The sequence below is a fragment of the Perca fluviatilis genome, chromosome 14 (genome assembly GCF_010015445.1).
Source record: "Perca fluviatilis chromosome 14, GENO_Pfluv_1.0, whole genome shotgun sequence".
NCBI lineage: Eukaryota > Metazoa > Chordata > Actinopteri > Perciformes > Percidae > Perca > Perca fluviatilis.
In genome coordinates, this window is record NC_053125.1 from 24,729,010 (window position 1) to 24,752,531 (window position 23,522).

Sequence of the window (23,522 nt, forward strand, 5' to 3'; positions counted from 1 at the left end):
CAAAACACACACACACACACACAGGCTAGCACATGTTCTCCACATATATGTATACCTTTTCCCTGATTCCTTTTTGCACATGTCGCTCCAAGGTACAAAACAGAAATCACACAGGTGTAACCAGATCTTCTTTCACTTCTCCTCCATCTCTCCCTCCACCTCTATAGAAGATTATTTACACATCGCCAGTCCCTCCGTCACACCCTCTTTTTTTTATCCCAGATCTGCCTCCATCTGTACCTGTTGGATGCCATTACGTCTTCCACTACTTCCCTCTGTTGGTTATCGGTTTACTCCTCCATTATCTACCTCTCCGTCCCCCTCATCCCCCCTCCAGGCGAGGCGGGTTTAGTGTTCTTCAAAGCGGCTGATTATCATAGCACTTATCAAGAGGGTGGGCACTGTCACTTTGTGTGTGTGTGTGTGTGTGTGTGTGTGTGTGTGTGTGTGTGTGTGTGTGTGTGTGTGTGTGTGTGTGTGTGTGTACTTGTGCTCCTGAAATCATTCTCACAGTTCACACATTCAGATTTGTGTTTTTGGGGAAGTTAAGTTCAAAGTTCAAAGACGGTTGGCTTACTTCATAATTTTAAAAAAAGCTCTTTCTGAGCGTTTGTGCCTCAGAACCAAGAGATTTAAAATAATTCAATCAAAAACTAAAAAAAACATGTTTTCTCAGGATTTCTCTTTTTTTTTTTTTTTGTCTGTGACTCTGCGATTATAGTCCCCCCAAAACTCTCATGATACAAGAATTCAGAGAGCTTGTAAGTTATAAATAAGACCCCACATTGGGTCCAGAACATCAGGATGTGTGCAAAATAGTGCGCCAGTTTTGAAACAACAAAAAACCTCACTGGAATCAGTTTCATCCTTCAGCATCTTCTCTGATCGAAACAAGGATGCCATTTCAATCAGGAGAGACTTTGTTGCAGATATGCAAAGATTTATTGTACATAAGCATAATATGAAATGTACAGAAATGAAACATGAAATAGAGTGCTGGGGATTAGACTCCATTGTTAAAAATATTTTAAAGGGGTAGAGAAGCCAAACATATTCCCCACCGATGGAGCCTAGACACTGGTGATGGCAGAGAGGGAACCAGGAGACCGAACGAAGGACCTGTTTGCCGGAAAGGGACTCCGGGTGCCGTGGTTGACGATGCCCGGAGGTGGAAGGGGAGGAGGAGGATTGCACGTTTGACACCTGAGAAGCCAGCTGATAGCAACGGAGAGAAGACATTTAAAGCAGGATGTCATGCTGTGATTGGATCGTGAATTTCGTGGCCAGTTGTGGTTGGTTTACTGAAAAGTGAACGCCTCTTAACAGCTGAATAGATTTAGGAAGAGATAGTGAGGCTCAGCGGTAGAGCGGTCGCCTGCCAATCGGAAGGTTGGGGGTGGAAGGCTGGTGGTTCAATCCCTGGCCCTGAAGTCCCATGTCGAAGTGTCCTTGGGCAAGACACTGAACCCCGAGTGGCCCCCGAGTGGCGCCATCGGAGTGTAAATGTGTGTGAGTGTTTATCTGATGAGCAGGTGGCACCTTGTACGGCAGTGTGTGAATGGTGAATGGTTCCTGTACGATGTAAAAGTGCTTTGAGTAGTCGTTAAGACTAGAAAAGTTCCATATAAATACAGTCCATTTACATTTACATAGTGGTGATTGAAGTTATTTAGAAGTCTTCCTGAAAGAATTTGCGCTGAGCTCCATTTAGTTTGTTTGTACTGCTTTCAAGAACAGGTGTTTACAACAGGGGTTCTCAAACCTATCCCTCAAAGGTCTGCATCTGAATTTCTTTTAAGGTTAGGGGTCCGGAACGATTGGCAATAAAAAATATATATATAATAAACTCACTTTTAACTTTTAAACAACAAACATTCAAGTTGAGTTGACTCGGTTTCCCTGGTCAGCTTTGTACCGATTTGGGAACCGTTACATGGAATTTACCTTTTTTTCCAGCTTCTTGCAGTAAAACTAAGGGCGTTTTTATTGCTTTTTTTGACGTTTTTTTTTGTCGGTTTACTTCAATGTTTCTAAAGGTTTTTTTTCCGCCTTTTTTCCGCCTTTTTTCAACGTTTTTTAAAAACTTTTTTTGGTATATTTTTTTTGCCGATTTCCTTCCTGTATATTCAACCTCCCTAATAATTGATTGATTAATAGAAAATGTATTTTCAAAATAGAAAACGCTACACTTCATAATGTATTGTATTCATAACACAAGGACTGGGTCCGGATTGACTTGCCGTTTGTTCCGTGTGCGGACCTCGGTCCGGACTTTGAGAACCCCTGGTTGACTACAGTAGTAGAGGAAACAAAGCATCTTTCCTTTATTGACTCTCGCAGCCCCCAGTTCCGCCTGTTTTGAGTATTTGACAAGTTAATTCCATGTTTACTACGCTGCCATTTGTCAGCTCTCGTCATACTCAACCAGCTAATGTGAACACCATGCTACGCTAATGGATCTTTCAGTATTCCAATCTGATTGCGCTCTGTAAATATTATCTTTAGCATCGTATGTCTGGCCGGCTCTGCTTTGCTCGATGAAAATCAAATCATAAAAAAAACCTGTCTGTTGTGGTCTAATTTTACTTCAGTCAATAAAACTGTCTTGTTAGTCGTCTTCGTCTCGAGATGGATCGTTTGTCAGACTCTGTCAAAACATCTTTTTGTGGTCAGATAAAAAGTTAAGCTCTATCAACACTTGAAAGTGGAAGTGATTTATCAGCGTAATAATTCCTTCGTGTTGCACAATGAGAATTGTTGCAGGATGAAACCGAAGCCAGATGCTCCAACAGAAACGGGATCTTAACACGCAGACCTTCAAATCCACCTGCTTACAATAAAATATGTGTTTGTGTGACTGCCAAGACGAAATGAGACAATAGTTTGCATTTAATTGTCAAGTGAATTTCTTTTTTTTAGATCAACTTTTTATTGTTGTTTTTATATTTATGTGTATAAGTCACATCTTGCCTAGTCACTCTCCTCTAGTTCTTGTGATGCTGAGGTCCTTAGGACTGATACCTGCGCTGCTGCGTCTTTCCATAGGTCTATAGTAGATGACTTGGCTTTATTAATCCTTGCTGTAGAGAGATCAAGCATAACTATGTCTAGAAAATACGCCAACCACTGTTTTATACAAAGCGAGTGGAGCCAGCGCTGAGCTATCGTTTTCTTGGTTGCAGTTGAGCCGGCTAGCCAAACTTTCTTCTGCCTCCCAAGCAGGTGTAATTTAGAGTCGTCATTAAGTAACAAGACAATCGGGTCAGTAGGAATTCGACATCCTATCACATCAGATATTATTGATGTTGTTTTATACCAGAACTCATGCACCTGTTCACACTCCCAGACCATGAGCAGGAAAGTTCCAGTTTGTTCAGGTTAACAGAACGTGCAATAGGGAGTAGGAATAACTTTAGAGAGTATAGTATAGTATAGTTTAGCATCTCTTCTGAGGAGTCCAATATGTCCTATGACATATGTTGAAGTGGATCTGCTGTCAAGTGAGTTTTTTGAATGTCACACAAAAGAAAATGCAAATTAGAAGCGTTTCCATCAACTGGTTTAGAGCCAATAAACTAGACTTTCGTGACACGTTGACGTTACGCATGGTTGTAGATTGCAAACCGGCGTGCTAAATCAAAGAGTTCAGAGACTTGTGAGCATCTCTGGATCCAACTGATATGGACATTTGCGTTCTCACATACAGCTCTCTAGGGTCTAGATAAGTTCAGGGTTCAGTTCATGCGGGAAAAGGGCTCGCCATTCACGTCCCAGACCTGCAATTAATGTTCCCCTGTTCAGGCAGTGTAACTCATGATCTTTCTCTAATCTTAACCAAAAGTTTGACTTTGTTTGGATAGCGTTGGAGAGTCCAAGTGTGGCCCGTTGTCGTTTTTGTCTCCCAAATGTCAGCAGAAATCAGGGCTGCACGATATGAGGAAAATATCTAATTGTGATTATTTTTGACCGCCATTGCGATTGCGATAATGATTCACAAAATTTGAGTGAGGGAATGATCATTTTTTTACCATTATTCTCATTTTCATTGAGAAATATAAAAATAAAATGTAAAATGATTATAGCGTGATTTTGTACAAAACGGATCCGTACCAAACAACGATGTTTTTCTTTAGTCTGTAGGATACGATGTGTAGACCGGGACATCTCTACAGCACCACAATACTCCATTCAGAATGGTTTGACATATATTTTGCCTTTAACAAATATTGCGCCCCTCCCCTGCTGCCATTTGGATATCGCACTAGTCCATATTGCGATTTCGATAAGAATAAATCGTGCAGCCCTGGCATACATCCTTTTACCATTCCATGAAAGTCGCCAAAAACGATGGTGACAACTGCTCTTCACTCAGCATTCCTTTGTGCCAATCCTTCCCTTCCCATCTTTTCTGTTGTTGGCTTGCCGGCGGGTAATTTCTGACTGATTTACACCTAAACACACATCTCATCTGCTCCACTGATCACGCCGCGTTCCTCCCCCTCTGTGTCTGCGCTCTCGTCCGGACAGCGGCTTTCAGTTTGTTTTGGCTCTGGCTGCAGTCTCGTCCTTTGTCTCTGTCTGTATCCACTGCAGTTTTATTTTTTTTTATTTTTTTTTTGCCACATGAAACGTCTCATTTTTATTGCCTTCGGATGACATAATTGAGCTGGCGTGTTCCTGGTCATTTGTGCCAGTTTTGCCAGTGGGGCTCACTGAGAGAGTTAGGGAGGTTCATTCCAAGTGTGTCTGTGTTGAAAGGTGAAGAACTGCACCGATAGATTCGGAGTATATATATTTCAACAGGTTGTGAAAAAAAAAAAAAAAAAAAAAAAAGATGATAAATCATTTCTACTGGCAATGGCGAGATGGACTGAAATAATGAAAACAACTTTTGCAAGCTATAGCTTGCAAAGTAGTTTCCCCTATAGGGGAATCCCAATGTTATTACTGAAAGAATTTTGGGATTGTCTTCATGTTTGTCTACTTGACTTATGTTTCTGATTTCTGTTTGTTTCTTTTGAGGGCTCTACCTTTTCGGCTCTTTCTGTCGCTACAGTAAGTTTAAAAAAAAAAAGGTGCTTCTTGTGATACTACACAAACACCTGCGATGATTGTTGACCCTGCATGCGCTTTAAAAGTGACACACTGTTCTATACTTGGTGGTTTGGGTTTATGTTCACGTCATCGTTCTGCACTCAGAGTGGATTTATAGCCGGAGAGAAACCAAAGCCCTACCGGAAGCTCGTGTTCCCACCACGTGGCCTGTCAGACAGCGTCTTGGCTGGATGGCTGGATACCGATATGGGGTTGTGGTGAGAGTCTTGACTGTTAACAGAAGTAGGTTTAAAATCTCCAACTATCTAGGGTGGTCCTGGGACACGTCTGCATGTATAGAGATAAGCGACAAAAATCTCGAAAAAATTGTCAAAAAAAAAACAACTAAACGTCAAAAAGCAACAAATGTCAGCGAAAGTGTGAAAAACTTGAAAGAAGCAACGAAAACTTCGAACCCCCCCCCCCCCCCTCCAGAAAGGCTACAAAAACATCGAAAAAATGTGTCCAAAAAACCTGTGAAAAAAATGACAAAAACTTCAGAAATAAAGCAACAAAAAACGTTGGAAAAATGTCCGAAAAATGTCGGAAACGGCAATAAAAACATTGAAAACAATACAAAAACGTAAAAAAAAAAAAGCAACAAAAACTTTGGGGAAAAAAAAGCCCAGAAGGGATTATCAGGGGGGTTTGATACGTATAAGCTACATTTTTCAGATCTGTTTGGAGATACAGGTCATGATAAAAGACTGTAAATCCCTGATTTAGGCCTGTAAAGGTGGGTTCAGCAGCCAATAAGAGAGGAACGGTGGGGCATGGTTATCAATCGGTTGTTACCAAAGCATCACAGATGTTTCAGCTCATTCTGGCGCTGCAGATCAATCCTCCCTTCACTGATAACATCTACGTTGAGAGAGACGCACTTAAGGTAATACCAGGCACGGGACCACAGGATGCACTTTAGAAACCTGTACCAACAAGAAGCACGGTAGCTCCTGTGTTTGGCCCGTTCTGGGTTCATTTTGTTCTTTAAAAAAACTTGCACACTCGCACGCACACACACACACACACACACACACGCTTACACCCCACGCACACACACACACACACACACACACGTACTTACACGCATGTACGCACAATCACACGCACACACACACACATGCGCTTACACGCATGTACGCACAATCACACGCACACACACACGCATACACACACATACGCTTACACACACACACACACACACACACACACACACACACACACACACACGTACTTACACGCATGTACGCACAATCACACGCACACACACACACACACACACGCTTACACGTGCGCACACACACACATACACACACACACTTACATGCAAGCACATGCTCGCTGGCACGCGCACACATACGCGCTACGCGCACGCACACACACACACACACACACACACCCACACACACACACACACACTCTCGCCGGGACACAGACATACACACACACTCGCTCGCACGCACGCACACACACACACACACACACACACATCCCTAAAATAAGCTGTTTGTTTGTCCATTTGTTTCCATTGATTTCTGCTCCCAATATTTGCAGATTTTGAGACTCTGGAAAGCCCATTTCCATTAATGATACATCTGCATAGAAAGTGATTAGTCTGCTCTGCACTGCCTCGTAACAGTAATGTAACTTTGACAAAGAGAAATGCAGCTTCAATGTTACGTGTGATGGATCAAGTCTCACAAGTAATCGATTTCGAAACACAGCGTCACGATTCGCAAAAAAAAAGTTTCAAAAGTATGCGTGATTTTAGGAAAATAATGTTAACATCTCTGTTACGGTCCTTAAAGAATGAATAAATAGCTTTGAAAAAGTCAAGTTGCTTTTTTATTGAGTTTTAAATCTTGATACTCCCCAACAAAACATGAACATTAAAGTGAACTCCCTCTCCTGATGTAAATGCATTTAGTTTGAAGGCAACATCAGCGGTTTACACTATTTACATTTGTTAGACTCTGTTTTAGCGCCACACATTTCCGCTGTCTGGCCGAGTTATAGACGACCTGACCCCAGCTGGGTGGCCTGCACGGACGACGACCAACACATGACAGACATACACGTGAGCTTATGTACAACTACAAAAGGCGTGCACGTAGGTACGAGCACACGTACACACACACACACACACACACACACAGTGACACAAACACAGTGTGGAATAAACAGAAGTAAAGGAGGAACGCTGGAGGCCCAAACACAGCTGCTTAGTCTCCCGTGGCGGATGACAGGGTCACAGATGGACCACAGACCCGAGAGGAAGAAGAGAGAAAGATACGATGGGGAGGGGAGGACGAAGAGAAAGGGAGGATGAGAGGAAAGGCGGTGCGAAGAATGGAAACGAGTGGATGAAGTGAAGACATAAAAAAAAAAGGGGCAAGGGACGTGGTGATAAAGACAAACAGGAGGACATTTTAGGAGAGGATAAAGACTTCCTTTTTCTTCCTCCTCTTATCTGCACATTTTCTTTCTTTGCCCTTTGCCTTTCTTTGTTTTCCTAAGCAGTCACAGCCTCCCATTCCTCGTGTGTCTTTTTCCTTGAAGCCATTCCTCAACGTCAGGTTCAGGTGAAATGTAAAGAGGTTCCTCCAGGGTCAAATATTCATAATCCATCCCCCCCCCCCAACGTTCCCTGTCACTCAGTCGTGTTTTTGTTGTTAAAAACTGACGGCGCATCCTTCTTTAAGTAACCAGAGTGTTCATTGGTTTGTATTGTGTAATGTCATTTTGTTACTGGCAGGTGTTGGAGTAAATGCTGCACTCCCATTGGTCGTTAACGTGTGATGACATGCGCATTGACAGGCGGCAGATTCAACAAATTCCTGTGCATCACTTAGTAAGGGAAGCGTGAAGGGTCAATTTAGGGATTCAAGGCGGTTGGTACTATTTCTTGGATCGATACAAGTGAATTAAAACAGCAAATGAAAACAAATTTCTTTTTATTTAAGCGGCAGAACATTCACTGACAATGGAACTGAGAGACAAATGAAAATAAATAATGACATAAGTAAATAAAGACAAAAATAAAATTATTTATGTAAAATGAAGTCAAATTAAATAAGGATTGTGAGACATGTTTATATATACTCAGCTATAAAAGTAATATAAATCCATAAACCAACAAATCACATCACAAGCAGGTTCACTTTAAACATCCTCATACATACATTTATGAACCCATGCTAAAGTTGACTAAAAAGAGGAATAAAAAAAATCATCTTTTGGAAATTGATCTTAATGCCTTAATTAAAAAAATTAGGAAAAATCCAACCTTTAAGGAGACCAATTTTCTTCGTGAATAAATAATATATCGTAAATAAATAAATGTTCTTTCTTAAAATACAGGGGGCATAAGTACAGTATCTCACAAAAGTGAGTACACCCCTCACATTTTTGTAAATATTTCATTATATCTTTTAATGGGACAACACTGAAGAAATGACACTTTGCTACATAATACTACATAATACTGGCATTTTCCTTCCAATATATCAGCCCTCCCTCTCCGACCTTTAAACCACCGCTATTATGTTAAAAGTGAGGAATTCTATAACATACGACGCACGCCAAGCTTTATCTCACTTTTTTGTTCCCTAAACAAACTGGCTGTCATGTTGTCCCATCTGTATCGCTGAATAGACGCCAGTTTATGCCATACATCCGGGTGACCCTAGACTCAACATTCATGCGGATAACATCAGCAGACCCTATAGGAAGGAACAAGTCCAGACGCCAGCCGCTGCCACTCTCTCAGGTGTATGAACAGCAGGGGGGGTTCAAGCTTTTGAAAAGGCTTCAGTTATAGATGCTCGTACATGAAAGTGTTTGGACAGTAAAGTATGAGCAAATAACCAGGAGATTGACTGGGGAACATTAGCTAAAGCTTAAAGGCCCATAGCTGTGTAATGCCGGGGGATGACGGATTGGAAGAAAACATTGAACGCAGCGTTGGGTTCATCCGGAGCGTGCCTGTTCCATCACGTTGAGTCGGCGAATGTATGCAAATGATGAGCGTGGTGCTTTTGTCTGGATTGCTGTAACCTTTTCTGTACATGTCTAACCCTGTGGCAGATTTACATTCCTTTAGCTCAACCTCAAACGCCTTCACCTTATCTTAAAGGGGTCATGTCACCCAAATTAGGGGTGATTTTCTTCGGGGTCAGCCCTATGTTCCCACAGCCCCATGTTCCCACATTTCTAAGATTTTTCTTAAAATTAGGCCCTATTAACCTGACAAGCCAGACCCACATCAAGATGTTGGGTCTGGGAATTCACCATTGACAGGGCTCAATCCGAGGGGCGGGATAAACAGTTGTCTTTTAAATTCCCTCTGCACGCAATAGGATAGCGCTACAACCAGGCAGAGCGACGAAGAAGGTAGAGAAGCTAGTTGATAGATTAAACTTTTGCCGTATCCGGTTGGCAAAACTCCGACCACATCTTCCTTTTTTAAGAATGATTTCTGTGCCGTTCTTTGTTCTTTTCTCAAAGAAAAGCTTAACTCCAAGTCTTCCAGAAGACCTCTGTTCCCAGCAGCAGCAGCCATAAGCCCCGACCACCGACTCTATACACGATGTGATTGGCCTGACCAAAATCTGGTTTTTCCAGCTCGCAAGCCAACGGAGAGTACCTAGACTGACCCTGGCTGCAAAATAAATTTGCTGCCGCTAGGGTGCGTCTAGATTTCTAGGCTAAGGCCGTATGGGTTAGGGTTCAAATTTATGAAAAAGGAAATATGGGAACATAGGGCCTAATTTTTTAGAAGATTTTTTAGAAATGGGGGAACTGTGGGAACATAGGGCTTAATTTTTTAGAAGATTTTTTAGAAATGGGGGAACTGTGGGAACATAGGGCCTAATTTTTTAGAAGATTTTTTAGAAATGGGGGAACTGTGGGAACATAGAGCCTAATTTTGAAAAAAATCTTAGAAATGTGGGAAACAAGGGCTGTGGGAATATAGGTCCTCATTTTCAGTAAAAAAAAAATTCTTAGAAATGTGGGAACATGGGGCCTAATTTTTGAGAAAAAAATTTAGAAATGTGGGAACTGTGGTGAACATAGGGCCTAATTTTGAAAACATTCTTAGAAATGTGGGAACACAGGGCTGTGGGAATATAGGCACGCTCTCGTTTTCTCACGTACAATGTGTACAATGCCGAATAAATTTTTGCCGAACAATGACGTTTTTGATGACGGGATCAAATGGCAACCAGCGTAGAGTGAGAGACGCGCATGTTTTTTTAGGCAGTGTGGAAGCACTGTCAAAACTGTCACTGCCATTTTGGTATAACATTTAGTGTTAAATCAATATTTTTAGCTTGCAGTTTTGTAATTGCTTTTCTTCTTTGAAAAGCAGGATAAAATAGTGACATTTGGATCACTTAATTGATGTAATGATGACAAAATTGGCGAGATAAATGAAAAAGAAAACAGGTTTTTAATTATATTATATTGGGACCATGCCTATTAATCTCAGCATTAAGGGACTGGGGGTATACTGGCGTTACCTGCACGTGTAGAAGCACTGACGTGTCCTGCTCCATGTGCATTTCTTTACCTCTGATAACTCTTCATTGTGCACATGTTTTCCTCGTCACACCTCCTCCACTCTGAGGGTTGAGTGCTCTCCCTCGGGCGCCGGCTTAGCATCTGTTTGCCCGTATCATCCTTCACTTTAACCTCTGGGTGTGGACAGAGCAAATTGTACGAGGATCAGCGCCCGAGTGCATCTCGGCCCTGCTCAGGTAGAGGCTGGATTATGTCCCGGAACAACGCATCCGCAGGGCCAATAACAATCTGAGGCTGCCGGCTCTGATTGGATAGTACCTGTGGAGGTATTCCTGCCTTAACAAAAGGAGGATCATTAGAGTAACATGATATAGAGATGGGGCATCATCTTTTGTCATCCCCCTGCTTTTTGTTCCCCATTTTGTTTAACCACAAATGTTGCTTGAATGTCCCTTAAACTGCTTACAGTTCTCATCCTATTTGTTGCTTTTACTCTGTTGTTCAATTTTGGACTTCATCTGGAGTACCGTTAGTTAGAGCTGGACGATCAAATACATTGATGTGGATACTGCGGCGATATTGTAGGGTTGACTATTGGTGCTTTCACAAAATATGAATACAATAAGAGTTTTGATAAATAATCACCATCATGTGGATGCAATGACTAAGTGGGTAAAGGCAAGGGAGCGTGCCTATGTTCCCACAGCCCTATGTTCCCACATTTCTAATATTTTCTTCCAAAATTAGGCCCTATGTTCCCATATTTCCTTTTTCATAAATTTGTGTCAGATTTTATCCCCCTTTCTCCCAATTTGGTAGCCAATTACGCCCCAACCTATTATCCAGTAGCAATGGACTACAGATGGAATGTAACCCTAACCCTAACATAGGGCCTAATTTTAAGAAAAATCTTAGAAATGTGGGAACATAGGGCTGACCCCAAAGGCAAATAATAAAACAACTAGAACAGTCTGGTAAGTTTAGAACATTACATCACTTTACTGTAATGCAGCCTTTAAAACCAGGAAAAGACAACACATATCACATGTCTTATCACGATATTACGATATCCATAATTTAAGGAGATATGTAGCCTCATGTATCCATGTCTATATACTATAATAACGATATATTTCCCAGCCCTACCGATAATGCTCCACGCTGCTGGCTTGTTCTGCATTTATTTTAAGCTTCTTCCTCATCTTGAGCCTCTTTGCCAAAGGATTCATTTGAGCTGCGCTCTCTTCCGGGCCTCCCTCCTTTCTCTCGTCTTCCCTTTCCTTGCGCCCTCCATTAGCCCTAATGTCACTGTTTTCCTGCTCACTTTCTCCCTCTCTTGCCCTCCTTCTGTCACTGTGATTAGAGGAGTGGAGGAGATCAGAGGGGAGAAAGCAGGACCAGCACCGCTGACCTTTCCCCTCCTTCTCTATCTCGCTCCCTCTGTTGTGCCGTGCTCGCTTTCTCCATCTTGTGTTTTCCCTCTCTTTTTGTTCTCCATGTTCTCATGTGTGTAGGCCAGTGTTTCATTTTCCCGCTGTAGATGTTTAAGGTTGTGCTCATTTTAACTCCTGGGTATTTTGAGTTTCCGAGTTTAATATGCAGCAATGCATCATGGTCTATAACAGGGGTCTTGAACGTTTTTTAAGCCAAGGACCCCTTAGCTGAAAGAGAGACGGAGCAGGGACCCCCTACTACATATTTTATATAATTGAGTTGCATAATAAACTGGACCTACAATAACTTGTAGGGCGGCCTAACGCCTTTATACATACCTTTTTAGTGCATAGCTAATACTAAGCTATTAAAATAGCCTAATAATTATAAAAATGTATAAATTACAAACATGTGGCTAATCCTGAGGCTTAACTGTATCTGTGGATGGCTACCGTAGTGACTCCCTCACCCCACTAATCAGTGGTGATTTATATTTGCTAATAATATGTTGGATTCATGTTAAGACTTGTTCAAAAATTAACAATAATGTGGAGGCCCCCCTGCATTGACTCTGAGGACCCCCTAGGGGCCCCGGACCCCATGTTGAAGATCCCTGTATTAGACAGAGACCCAGACTAGACCATCTGATGACTAATTACGGGGGTCCTGGACCTCCATTATTGTGGCTATGAACACTCACGGACTGGTGGTCATATGAACTAATACACCACTGTCACACCCCAGGTGACACACTTCTGCCCCCCCACCCTGACCCCCCCTTCACGTCTTTCCACTCCGCCAGCACCCCTTTCATCCACTAATCACATAGAAATGCCAGCCATGGTGTTGGAGTTTGACCCCCATTGGAGACCACTAAACCATGGCCTCATATGAGACATTTGCTCCAAGGTGATGAAGCGTGTTAATTATGTATTTACATCAAGCGTCCGTATTTGACTTGTAGAAACACACAGATATATAGAAGACAAATAACGCACATACAGTATGTCTCCTCTCACCATGTGGTCCATCGAGTGGATAGATGGCGTTTGGCGTTTTGAAGTTTTAAGAGGCTCATATATACGCTTAGCATAGTATATGCCACTCGTACGTCAGCTTATAAAAGCTCTCTCATGTGCTGCTTATAACCTCTGAAAGCGCTGCGTGATGTTTGGTAAGATATCTCAGGAATGTCACCCTGAAACTAGAAAAAGGTTAATCTGTAGTTCACTTGGAGTTTATGAGCCGCTGAAGGTGTGTGAGTTTGTTTACCGTGCATACGATTGGGACGTACCAGAATGTAAACCTGCAGAAATAGGAGGAAACCGAAGGTTTTTGTGCAGAGTGAAGATTGCTTTTTGGAAAAAGCCATTTTTTTTTTACCTAGAATAAAAATGCATCTTAAACAAGTTCTTTGGCAAAAAAAAGATCCTAACTTAACGTCCACATATATAGCATCATATCTGCATGACAACTGAGCAGATTTCATCCACTAAGAACGACTAATTTGTGGCAACACAGACCAAAGTTGTTGCACCTAGAAGAAACAGGCTATAAATAGTAAAGATGTGTGAGAACAGGCTACTTTGCGAACACCTGTGCCAACGACAACACCCTTTAAACCTTCTTTTCTTTCTCCTTTTTGTTTTGTCAGCACACCGAAAAGTTGGAGCGCTTGTTTCTGGTGGACATCTATTTTTGAAAAAAAAAAAAAAACATGTTTGGCCCATGGTAATTCGTCATTTCCTGTGTAATTTTTCGTGCGTGTGTTCATGACAAAAACTCTTTGATTAACAGAAAGGTCTCAAAGAAGTGTTATGGGTCTATCTCTGAAGGGATCCTTTCCATAATGTTGTAAGACACTTAAAATATTAATCTGAGCCTGTCAGCGGCAAAACGAGCACTTTTGTGAAGGTAAATACAAGCTGGACAATTGCCCTATTAACGTACATTGTAGCTTGTTTCGCCTCTGCCGACTGCAGCGATCTCTCTTAATACTGGACCAATGTCAAAGACTGTTGTTCCCATCAGTCCCTTAGACACAAAAACATAGGAAAATAGGTTTAAAAAAAAATGGTAGTTATCCTTTAAAGGACTTCTCCATTTCAGCTTAAAATTTGAGTTTCAAATTGAATTCATGATCTTAGAAACAACAATTTCTTAATTAATGCATCAATTCACTAGCCTTTTCCACATGGCTGCATCAACAACTTCCTCCTTTACCCTCTATCCTCCCACTGTGTGATGCCATTTAACTCATCCACTTTCGCCTTGTGTGTGTGTGTGTTTTTTTTTTTTTTTTTCTCGCTGAAGATGAAGCCTTTCACTCCTGGTCGCCCTGGCTGAGAAAACAAACGTTCCCCAGGTCACAGTGACATCATGAAAGGAGTAAAAAAGAAAAAGAAAAAAGAAAATAAGAGTCCTAAAGGGCCTCCCCGGGGCTGATGCTGCTTCTTGTATCAATGGCTTTATTCTTTGTTAAGAGGCTTGAACTCTGGTTGTAGTTAAAGCTGGTTTGTGTCTCTGTTGCTGATCAAAGAAAAGAGCCGGAGGGAACGGACGGAGCGGACCGTGGTCACACAAATAAAGACTAAAACACAAAAGGGAACCTCACTGTACATGTTATGTTTGTTACATAATTCTGCCTTTTAAAAGAATCAGCACTGACCAAAGCTGGAGCCTTTTTCCCTAAATCCTATCAATCCTATCAAATCCCCTGTAAATCTGCAAACTTCTCACTGACGCAACTATTCCTCATATCGACACATGACTCATGGAGGTGCTACCTAACTCTCTATGTGCTCCTCTGCCTCTGTTTTCTTTCTTTTTGTTTGATTTGTTTCTTTTATTCATGAAAGGATTTAAACAAATACTCAGTTACATTCTGCAATTATGCGGTGAAGTCTCGCTCACACGAAGGGAAGGCGTGACATTCTAACACCATAATGCACTTCAACGGAAATTTGCCTCATATGTTTCCAAAGCATTGTTTTGTAATCTCCATTTTTTTTTTATTCCTGCAGGGAGTGGGGAAGTCTGACGAGCCGTGTGCAGGCCGGGACTGCGGTGCAGGATGCCGGTGCAACCCGGAGAAAGGCAGCAGGGTGAGTCTTGTTTCATCTAGCAAGGGCGTAGGTGTTGTTTTCATATTGGGGGGGTGGGGAGGATGACACACAATACCCGGGGGGGTCTGGGGAACTGCCTCCAGAACATTTAAAGGAGTCAAACACTTCCTTTCCTGCTTTCTGGTGATTTTTTTCTGCAACAATTTGGACGTTTTCTGCATCAATTTATGGTGCAAAAGTTTTTATTTGTATCATTAATTATTCTCCTGTATTGTTTAAAACTTTCTGCATAGTCAAAACATCACAAATTTTTCGGAATGTTTTTTTTAGGGACCATGTACATGACATGACAACAAAAATCTGTTAGAGAATGACCTTGTTAAAGCCAGAAGCATGGGGCTTAATTTGTAATCAAAACTGACAGGCTCAGATTCATATTCTAAGTGTCTGACAACATTATGGAAAGGATTTCTAAGTAGGTCGACCTTCCTGTTAAAGAGTAAGATCCTTTTTTTAAACATGAAAACATCTGCAAAATTGCGTCTGCTAAACCCACCAGACTCCACGTAAATACTGTAAAACTGTAAAAAAACTGTTTTGGGTCGTCTTCCTCACTTTTCCAACCATCACTACTCTAGTTTTGGTTGAAATAAACACATATTTTACTGATTTACATGTGAAAATATGTTGGCTCTATACACGCTAAAAGTAGTGTTTTTTTTTTAATGGAGTCTGGTGGGTTTAGAGCTAGCGACTTCAGAGCTGTTTCTGGTTAAACAGGAAGGTCTCAAAGAGGTTTTAAAGGTCTATCTCTGAAGGGATCCCTTCCATAATGTCGTCAGACACTTTTATTTATTAATCTGAGCCTGTCAGTGGCAAAAATGAGCACTTTTGTGAAGGTAAATACAAGCTGGACAATTGCCCTATTAACTTACATTGTAGCTTGTTTCGCCTCTGCCGACTGCAGCGATCTCGCTTAATACTGGACCAATGTCAGAGACTGTTGTTCCCATCACTCACTTAGACACAATAACATAGGAAAACAGGGTTGAAAAAAAAATGGTAGTTAAAGTCTGCGTTTATGCTAATAATGTGGTAAAAAAAACAAAAACAAAAAAACAGCTGAGAGCTGTGTGTGTGTTCACATGTGTCTAAAACCAGACTAACTGTAAGCTTCACACTGTAGCTCGGTCTCTTTCAGCCGTTATCCAAACAGCAATTACTGTCTGACACAGAAGCCTGCACTTACTGCCGGCCCGCTGTTCGCCAGTTTAGGTAAATAACATAGCGAGGACCCGGCTACCTGTAGGTAAATGATATATATACTATATATATCCCAGGTAATACTACCTGCCCGCGTGCAGGCCTCCTGCTCGGCCTAAATGACACAGCCACCGCTGTATTACTGAGACGTTTACGTGTTTAGGTGCTTATTTCTCTCTTTTCAGTTTTACTTTTGCACTCACAGGTCGGTGAGGCGAGGCGTCGTTCTCGATCATAGCTGTTAACAGCGCTGTAGTAACCCTATTACTTCAAACCTCTAATATTGTTGATTTGTGTCTATCCTACTGTCTACTGTATTCCCCTTTAAATGCCCATATTTAATACTATAAACTTTATCCTTGCACTGCTACAGTTTTTATATTACTATGTCTACATTATTCTCTTATATTGTCCATATTTAATGCTGGTCTCTAGACTTTATCCTTGCACTACTGGACTTATTTGCACTACCACCATGACACACACTATCATAGAGCACCTTACCATACCATACTGAATCACAGGGTCGGTCCCTGCCCTGTCACTGCAAGCGTCTCATGCTTATACATCCCTTAGTACATTCATGTGGATTTTTTTATTTAGTATCTTTTCTTTTATTGTCCATATTATTCATGTGGATTTGTTATTTTATCATCCTGTTTATGATGTATGTGTACAGTGGCACTCATAAGTTTATGAACCCATGCTAAAGTTGACTAAAAAGAGGAATAAAAAAGAATCATCTTTTGGAAATTGATCTATCGTAAATAAATAAATGTTCTTCCTTAAAATACAGGGGGGATAAGTCAGTACACCCCTATGTTAAATTCCCATAGAGGCAGGCAGATGTTTATTTTTAAAGGCCAGTTATTTCATGGATCCAGGATACTATGCATCCTGATAAACTTCCCTTGGCCTTTGGAATTAAAATAGCCCCACATCATCACATTCCCTTCACCATACCTAGAGATTGGCATGGGGTACTTTCCATAAAATTATCTCTCAATGCAAATCAAACCAGCTATTAGGCTAACTGAAATATACACAGAGCCTTTACTTAAGTAAAAGTACTAATGCCACACTGTAAAATTACTCTGTTAAGTAAAAGTCCTGCATTGAAAATATTACTTAAGTAAAAGTCTGTTAGTATCATCAGGAAAATGTACTTTAAGTATTAAAAGTAAATAAAAATCCTCCCATTTTAGAAAGTGTAAAGGATCCAAACAGTTGTGTGTTTAATGGTCTAATCATTACAGCTGGACTTGTGGGCCGTTATAATGTTGGCTGGTTTCATTTATAATAATCAGATTTAATAAACTACATGTGTTTTGTGTAGAGTAGAAGTAGAAGTAGAAGTAGAAAATGGCACTAAAAGAAAAGACTTGAGTAAAGTACAAGTACCTCAACATCTGTACAGTACTTGAGTAAATGTACTTAGTTACATTCCACCACTGGATATTTCCATTGTTATTCCCGCTGTTTGTCCTGTGCAGATGTTTTGGCTCCAACAGACAGTTGGTAAAACAATAAGTCTGGAGGGCATTGCACACACTGATGGAACATTACTATTACTTCTAGAAGAGGAGGAGAGCAGGACCGACATGCCGAGACATACAAATAGGAACGGAAGATGTCTCCACCGGCCAATAAATGTGTCATCATGAAACACGACATCCCGTAACAATGGGTGGAACAAACACACCTTGTGTCTACTGTATCACAAAGACAGATGTATGGTGTAGCTTTTAAAGTGCTCATCTTACGCTCATTTTCAGGTTCACAATTGTGTTTAGAGGTTATATCAGAATAGGTTTACATGGTTTAATTTTCAACAAACACCATATTTTTGTTGTACTGCACATTGCTGCAGCTCCTCTTTTCACCCTGTGTGTTGAGCTCTCTGTTTTAGCTACAGAGTGAGGCATCTCACTTCTGTTCCATCTTTGTTGGGAGTCGCACATGCTCAGTAGCTAGGTAAGGACTACTAGCCAGTCAGAAGCAGAGTATGAGGGCGTGCCCTGACAGTAGCTAGGTAAGGACTACTAGCCAGTCAGAAGCAGAGTATGAGGGCGTGCCCTGACAGTACCTAGGTAAGGACTACTAGCCAGTCAGAAGCAGAGTATGAGGGCGTGCCCTGACAGTACCTAGGTAAGGACTACTAGCCAGTCAGAAGCAGAATATGAGGGCGTGGCACGTCTGTCTCTGAAGTAAAGGCTGGACTACAATAGAGCTGTTTGGAGCAGTTTGTGAACAGTGTTTTCTGTTGGAGATGGTAAGTCCCTTTGCACATGCACAAAAAGATATATAACACAATAAAGGAAAGGGGAAAAGCCAAACAGCATAATATGAGCACTTTAAATCCATTGCTTCTGCCTGAGTAAGACTCAGAGGGGGGGTGGGGGGGGGAGCATAGACACAGTCCAGACGCTGTGTGTTGGTTTTAGTTGGGTTTCATTATTAAAAGCCAAAGGGGTTTCGGTTTAACTTAAGTGTTTTAAAGCTTGTGTGTGTGTAAAGTTTGACTTCCCTGGCTTTAATATCTGTGTCATGTTGTATCCATTAAGTCCAATAACATCCACTTTAGTTGGGTAAACCCCCCCGAGGGTCAAAGGGCAGAGTTAGGGATGACAGGATGGCGCGTGCGTGCGTGCGTGCGTGCGTGCGTGCGTGTGTGTGTGTGTGTGTGTGTGTGTGTGTGTGTTCAACACATTCTAAGTTGCAAATGAGTCAGGAAGTGTGGGCTTTATTTAATTTTGCCAGACCTCCATCTGTGTCAATCCGAAACAGAGAGGGAGGACTTCCTAATTTTTGTCAAGCTGCCCAGTGGGGTCAGCCCAACATTTTCTGTGTACCGCTGGAGTCAAAAGCCTTATCCAATCAAAGTGTTTCTACTGCAAACTCTAGTTTAATCATTCTAGTTTAACCCTCATGTTGCCCTCGGGTCAAAGTGAACCAGTTTTCAAAGTTTCAAAGTAACATGCATGGTTCCATAAATGAAATAGGCTGTGATCATCCATTAACCTATACGTTCCTCTGATCTTAACTATTAGTCAAAATAATTCATATCTTCTGGGTTTTTTTCATATCGAAAATTAGGTATAATTTAATATGAATTAGGTTTATTGAGTTAATTGTGTAAAACTAGTGGAAATAAGTCGGAATGAGAAGTTGTAACAGAGAAGAATTGGGTGATAATTTATCTATTTCGATTTTATTTAACCTTTATTTAATCAGGTAAGCCGATTGAGAACAAATTCTCATTTTGCAACGATGACCTGGCCAAGACAAGGCATCAAACGTGCGAGACTACATAGAGTTACACAATAAATAAACATGCAAAATACAGTTAATTTATATTTAATGCTTTATAAACAAGCAAAACCGTCCGGGTCCATTTTGACGGGAAGACAACACAAGAGTTTTTCTAAAACGATTTCTAAATGATGTCAACTTTAAAGCTACAGTGATTTTCTGTCGCCCCCATGAGAAATTCTAATTAATGACAACAAAACTGTCGATGCGTCCACGTGATACAAGCCTTCCGTGATCACGCACCACCCCCCCTCCCTCCTCCACGCAGTTGTTAGTAGCCAAGGAGGACAAGGAGGATTCAAAAAACATGATGGACTCTTCAGAAGAGGTCATTATATTCACTCCAGCTTCCACGCGGGAAAGTCGCCGGACGCCACAATCTTCTGAACGTAGCCATACGGAGACATACAGAAGGAGTTGTGTGGAGCTGATAGTCTTAATTAGCTTTGTAGCAACTCATTTGGCAACGGCTTGAATGTAACGGACGTTTATTAATATCAAAAAGTTGCGCGCTAAAGCTTTAATGCGAAAATGTGATGACAGTTGCGTTGACAGTGATATGAAGCAGAGAAAAGCAGCAAATCCTCACATTTGAGACGCTGAAAATAGAAAATAATTAGCTTTGCTGATTGATGAGTGACTAAATAACAATTCATCAATTCATCAATCAAGTGTTAGATCGAAGCAAACCCTGTGATTAGCTGAAAAAAAGAAAGAGGTGTTGACATGAAGTCGTTAGCTAAATAAGTAAGCAGTGGTGGAATGGTGGAAAGTGCAAATGTTGAGGTACTTGTACTTTACTTTGAGTCTTATCTTTTCATGCCACTGGTACTTGTACTTACTTACTAAGGAATCTGAATACTTGTTGCACCACTGTATGTAAATGTGAGAGGGACAGACAGAAAGAGTCTCTCTCACACACCCAGACGACAAAGGAGAGGCAGGAATGAAGGATGAATGGAGAGGGAGAGAGAGTGCAGCAGCCGCCCCTGTTAAAGTAAGATGAGGGTAAAGTGATAGTGGGTGTGTGTCTCGCTGGGATGGCAAGATAAGAAAACGAGGGAAACCCTCCGCAGGGGCCTCTCGATGAAAGACTGCGTACCGCTGCTCCTGAATTCCTTTTCTTTAATCCTGAAGCAGGTAGAGAGGAAGAAAGAGAGACAGACAGACAGACAGAGAGACAGGCAGACAGACAGAGAGCTTGTTTCTCTGAAGATCCCGATGTCCGATGACTATAATCCTTCATCCGGTTAAAATCTGTAGTTAAAGTTAAAGTTAGTCGTAAAAAATGTGGCTTAAAACTGGATAACAAGTCAATTAATGACAGCTTCTGGCAGACAACGCTGACACAGGCACAGAGGGGATATGATGCTAGGACAGGCGACCAAAATGTAACGGAGCGTTACCTTAAATAAACACACACACACACACACACACACACACACACACACACACACACACATTTCAGTTTGTCTCTCTCTCTCTCTGACTCTGTGATCCAGTGCCCCTGACCTTCTGGTCTACCCTGGCCTTTGTGTTGGCTGTGACCTTTGACCTTTCCTAGACTAGACTCTGTGTCTGGTGATCTGGCTAAGTGTCAGGTGTGTGTGTGTGTGTGTGTGTGTGTGTGTGTGTGTGTGTGTGTGTGTGTGTGTGTGATTAAGTTCAAAGCTAAACTGCATCCTTTGCATCATCTCATCTCAGATTGAAAGAGGGCTTTTTGTTTGTCGAGACATTTTGAGACAAAGGGAGGCAAAATGGCTGCTCTAAAGCCATTTTAAACGTGTGTGTGTGTGTGTGTGTGTGTGTGTGTGTTTTAAGAGAAAGCCTAAACAAAGACCACTACCATATTTAGACTCCTGCCTCAAAAGGAGGGTGAGCGTGATAAAATGCCAAGCAGGTGTGTGTTTGTGTGTGTGTGTATGTATGTGTGTTCGCGCGCGCGTGCGTGTGTGTGTTTTAAGAGAAAGCCTAAACAAAGACCACCACCATATTTAGACTCCTGCCTCAAAAGGAGGGAGAGTGTGATAAAATGCCAAGCAGGTGTGTGTGTGTGTGTGTGTGTGTGTGTGTGTGTGTGTGTGTGTGTTGAATCACGCTCAGCTTCTTACACCCCTTTTTGAATCCTATAACTTTATTTTAACATCAAATATATAAAAGTTGAAGGTACAAAAAATAAATAAAAAACACAGAAAAGTACAGCAAAAGAAAAGCAAGTCAATTCTCTGTTTCCTGTTTATGGTAAAAGGTTGAACTAAAACTAGTATAACAGACAATTCATCTTCCTGAAAAGTATCCAGGAGCTTTTGCTGCATCATCTCAGTTTCCAGTGCTCACTACCGCCCTCACATGGCTGCTTTAGGTACCGCTATGAACCAGAGTTATCATCTTGTGCAGCTATTTTCTCAGAAAGTTGATTGTAGGAATGAAACATGTATTTAAAACAGCCAGCTGCTGTTTTGTTTATATGTGTTTTGGTTATATTTAGTCAGTTAGTGTATTTTTCAATTAAAATAACATTTATTATTGACTTTGGAAACAGCAGTTTGACCAAACCAGTCTTAACCAGTTCATCTCCTGAAGAAGACTGTTAGAGGCGATTGAAAGCTACATAAAGAGCTAGTGAGTGGACAAACTTCAATTATGTCATTCTGGGATTTTAAGATGTTTAACGGCTTTCAAAGATGTTCTCATCAGAAATGTATCTAGACACAAAAATCTTTAAATTTTTTGTAACAGTTTAATAATCATAAAAATAAACATCACAGTTTAAAACACCAAGATGATGTTATACACGAGGAGTAATAGCAAGGTGCAAGACCCCTTTGAGTACATTATATCTAAAAGATAAACATTGAGTAGGATTATTAATACAAAACAAATATTAAATGACTTCAAACGTGTTTTGTAAAGTGACGTTTTGAAGTACTTTTACTTTGAAGTGTGGCAGAATGTTACAGAATTTTGTTTTCTGCTTTGTTTTGGGCATTTAGATGACGCTCTTCATTCATCTAATCTTAATTGCAGTCCTAGCCACACAGTTCAAACAAAATGAAAGCATGAGAATATAGAAATGAAGTTAATACGGTGGAAAAATGCCAGAGGGAAGGTGTCAGTGGGTTCTGTCTTCTCAGGAATTAGACACCTTCTGGGTGATCTATTGCACACACACACACACACACAAAGGGCAAACACGTGCAGGAATGTACAAAACTGGTTATTACTGATTTTATAGGCTCTTGTAATTCGATGCGATGATGACAGCACAGTTATTTATGACATTTACACACACACACACACACACACACACACACACACACACACACACACACACACACACACAAATCAAAACTATCATTTATGACATTTCTTTTCAGCGGTCGTCTCGCCTTGCTCTTTAGGATGTGCAATTATGTTTTTGTGTGTGGTATATTTTGAATGTCATATGTGCCGGTTCATTTAAATATAAACACAATTAAAAGTGTATACGGGAAGATGTCACTTTTTACTGCTTTTGATCCGGAGCCTGGGGCCTCACCTGCAGGATGGGGTTGGGCGTCAGATTGTATCAGACAGGAGTTAGTGTTCTATCTCTGGACTCTTGTTTTGAAGGAGCAGAAAGAGGAGATAAGTAGAAGGAGAAGAGTCCCACGCTGCTAAAGCAGACACACACAGACACTCACACACACACACACACACAAACACACTGATACAAAAAATCTGTACATTAACAAAGTCTGCAGGAGTCTCAACCCCTACCTAACTAAACACAGCTGGATTCAGCTCGTCTTCACACACACTTCAGTCCCTTTTTCACGCAGACGGGAAAAC

At 41.2% G+C, this 23,522-nt stretch overlaps 2 protein-coding genes and 1 long non-coding RNA gene across 7 annotated transcripts in view; 2 read left to right on the forward strand and 1 right to left on the reverse strand.

The window, feature by feature from the left end:
- The window catches only part of LOC120573135, a 563,511-nt gene that overhangs the window by 360,332 nt on the left and 179,657 nt on the right, over positions 1-23,522 (reverse strand). The window lies entirely within an intron of this gene.
- The window catches only part of LOC120573092 (myosin heavy chain, fast skeletal muscle-like), a 697,218-nt gene that overhangs the window by 326,593 nt on the left and 347,103 nt on the right, over positions 1-23,522 (forward strand). The window lies entirely within an intron of this gene.
- col4a6 (collagen, type IV, alpha 6) overlaps positions 1-23,522 on the forward strand; it is a 173,085-nt gene that overhangs the window by 83,173 nt on the left and 66,390 nt on the right. For all 5 annotated transcript variants that reach the window (XM_039822537.1, XM_039822536.1, XM_039822538.1 and 2 more), the window contains exon 3: positions 15,075-15,155. In XM_039822537.1, the coding sequence (XP_039678471.1) occupies positions 15,075-15,155 (81 nt within the window). The remainder of the gene's footprint in view (positions 1-15,074; positions 15,156-23,522) is intronic.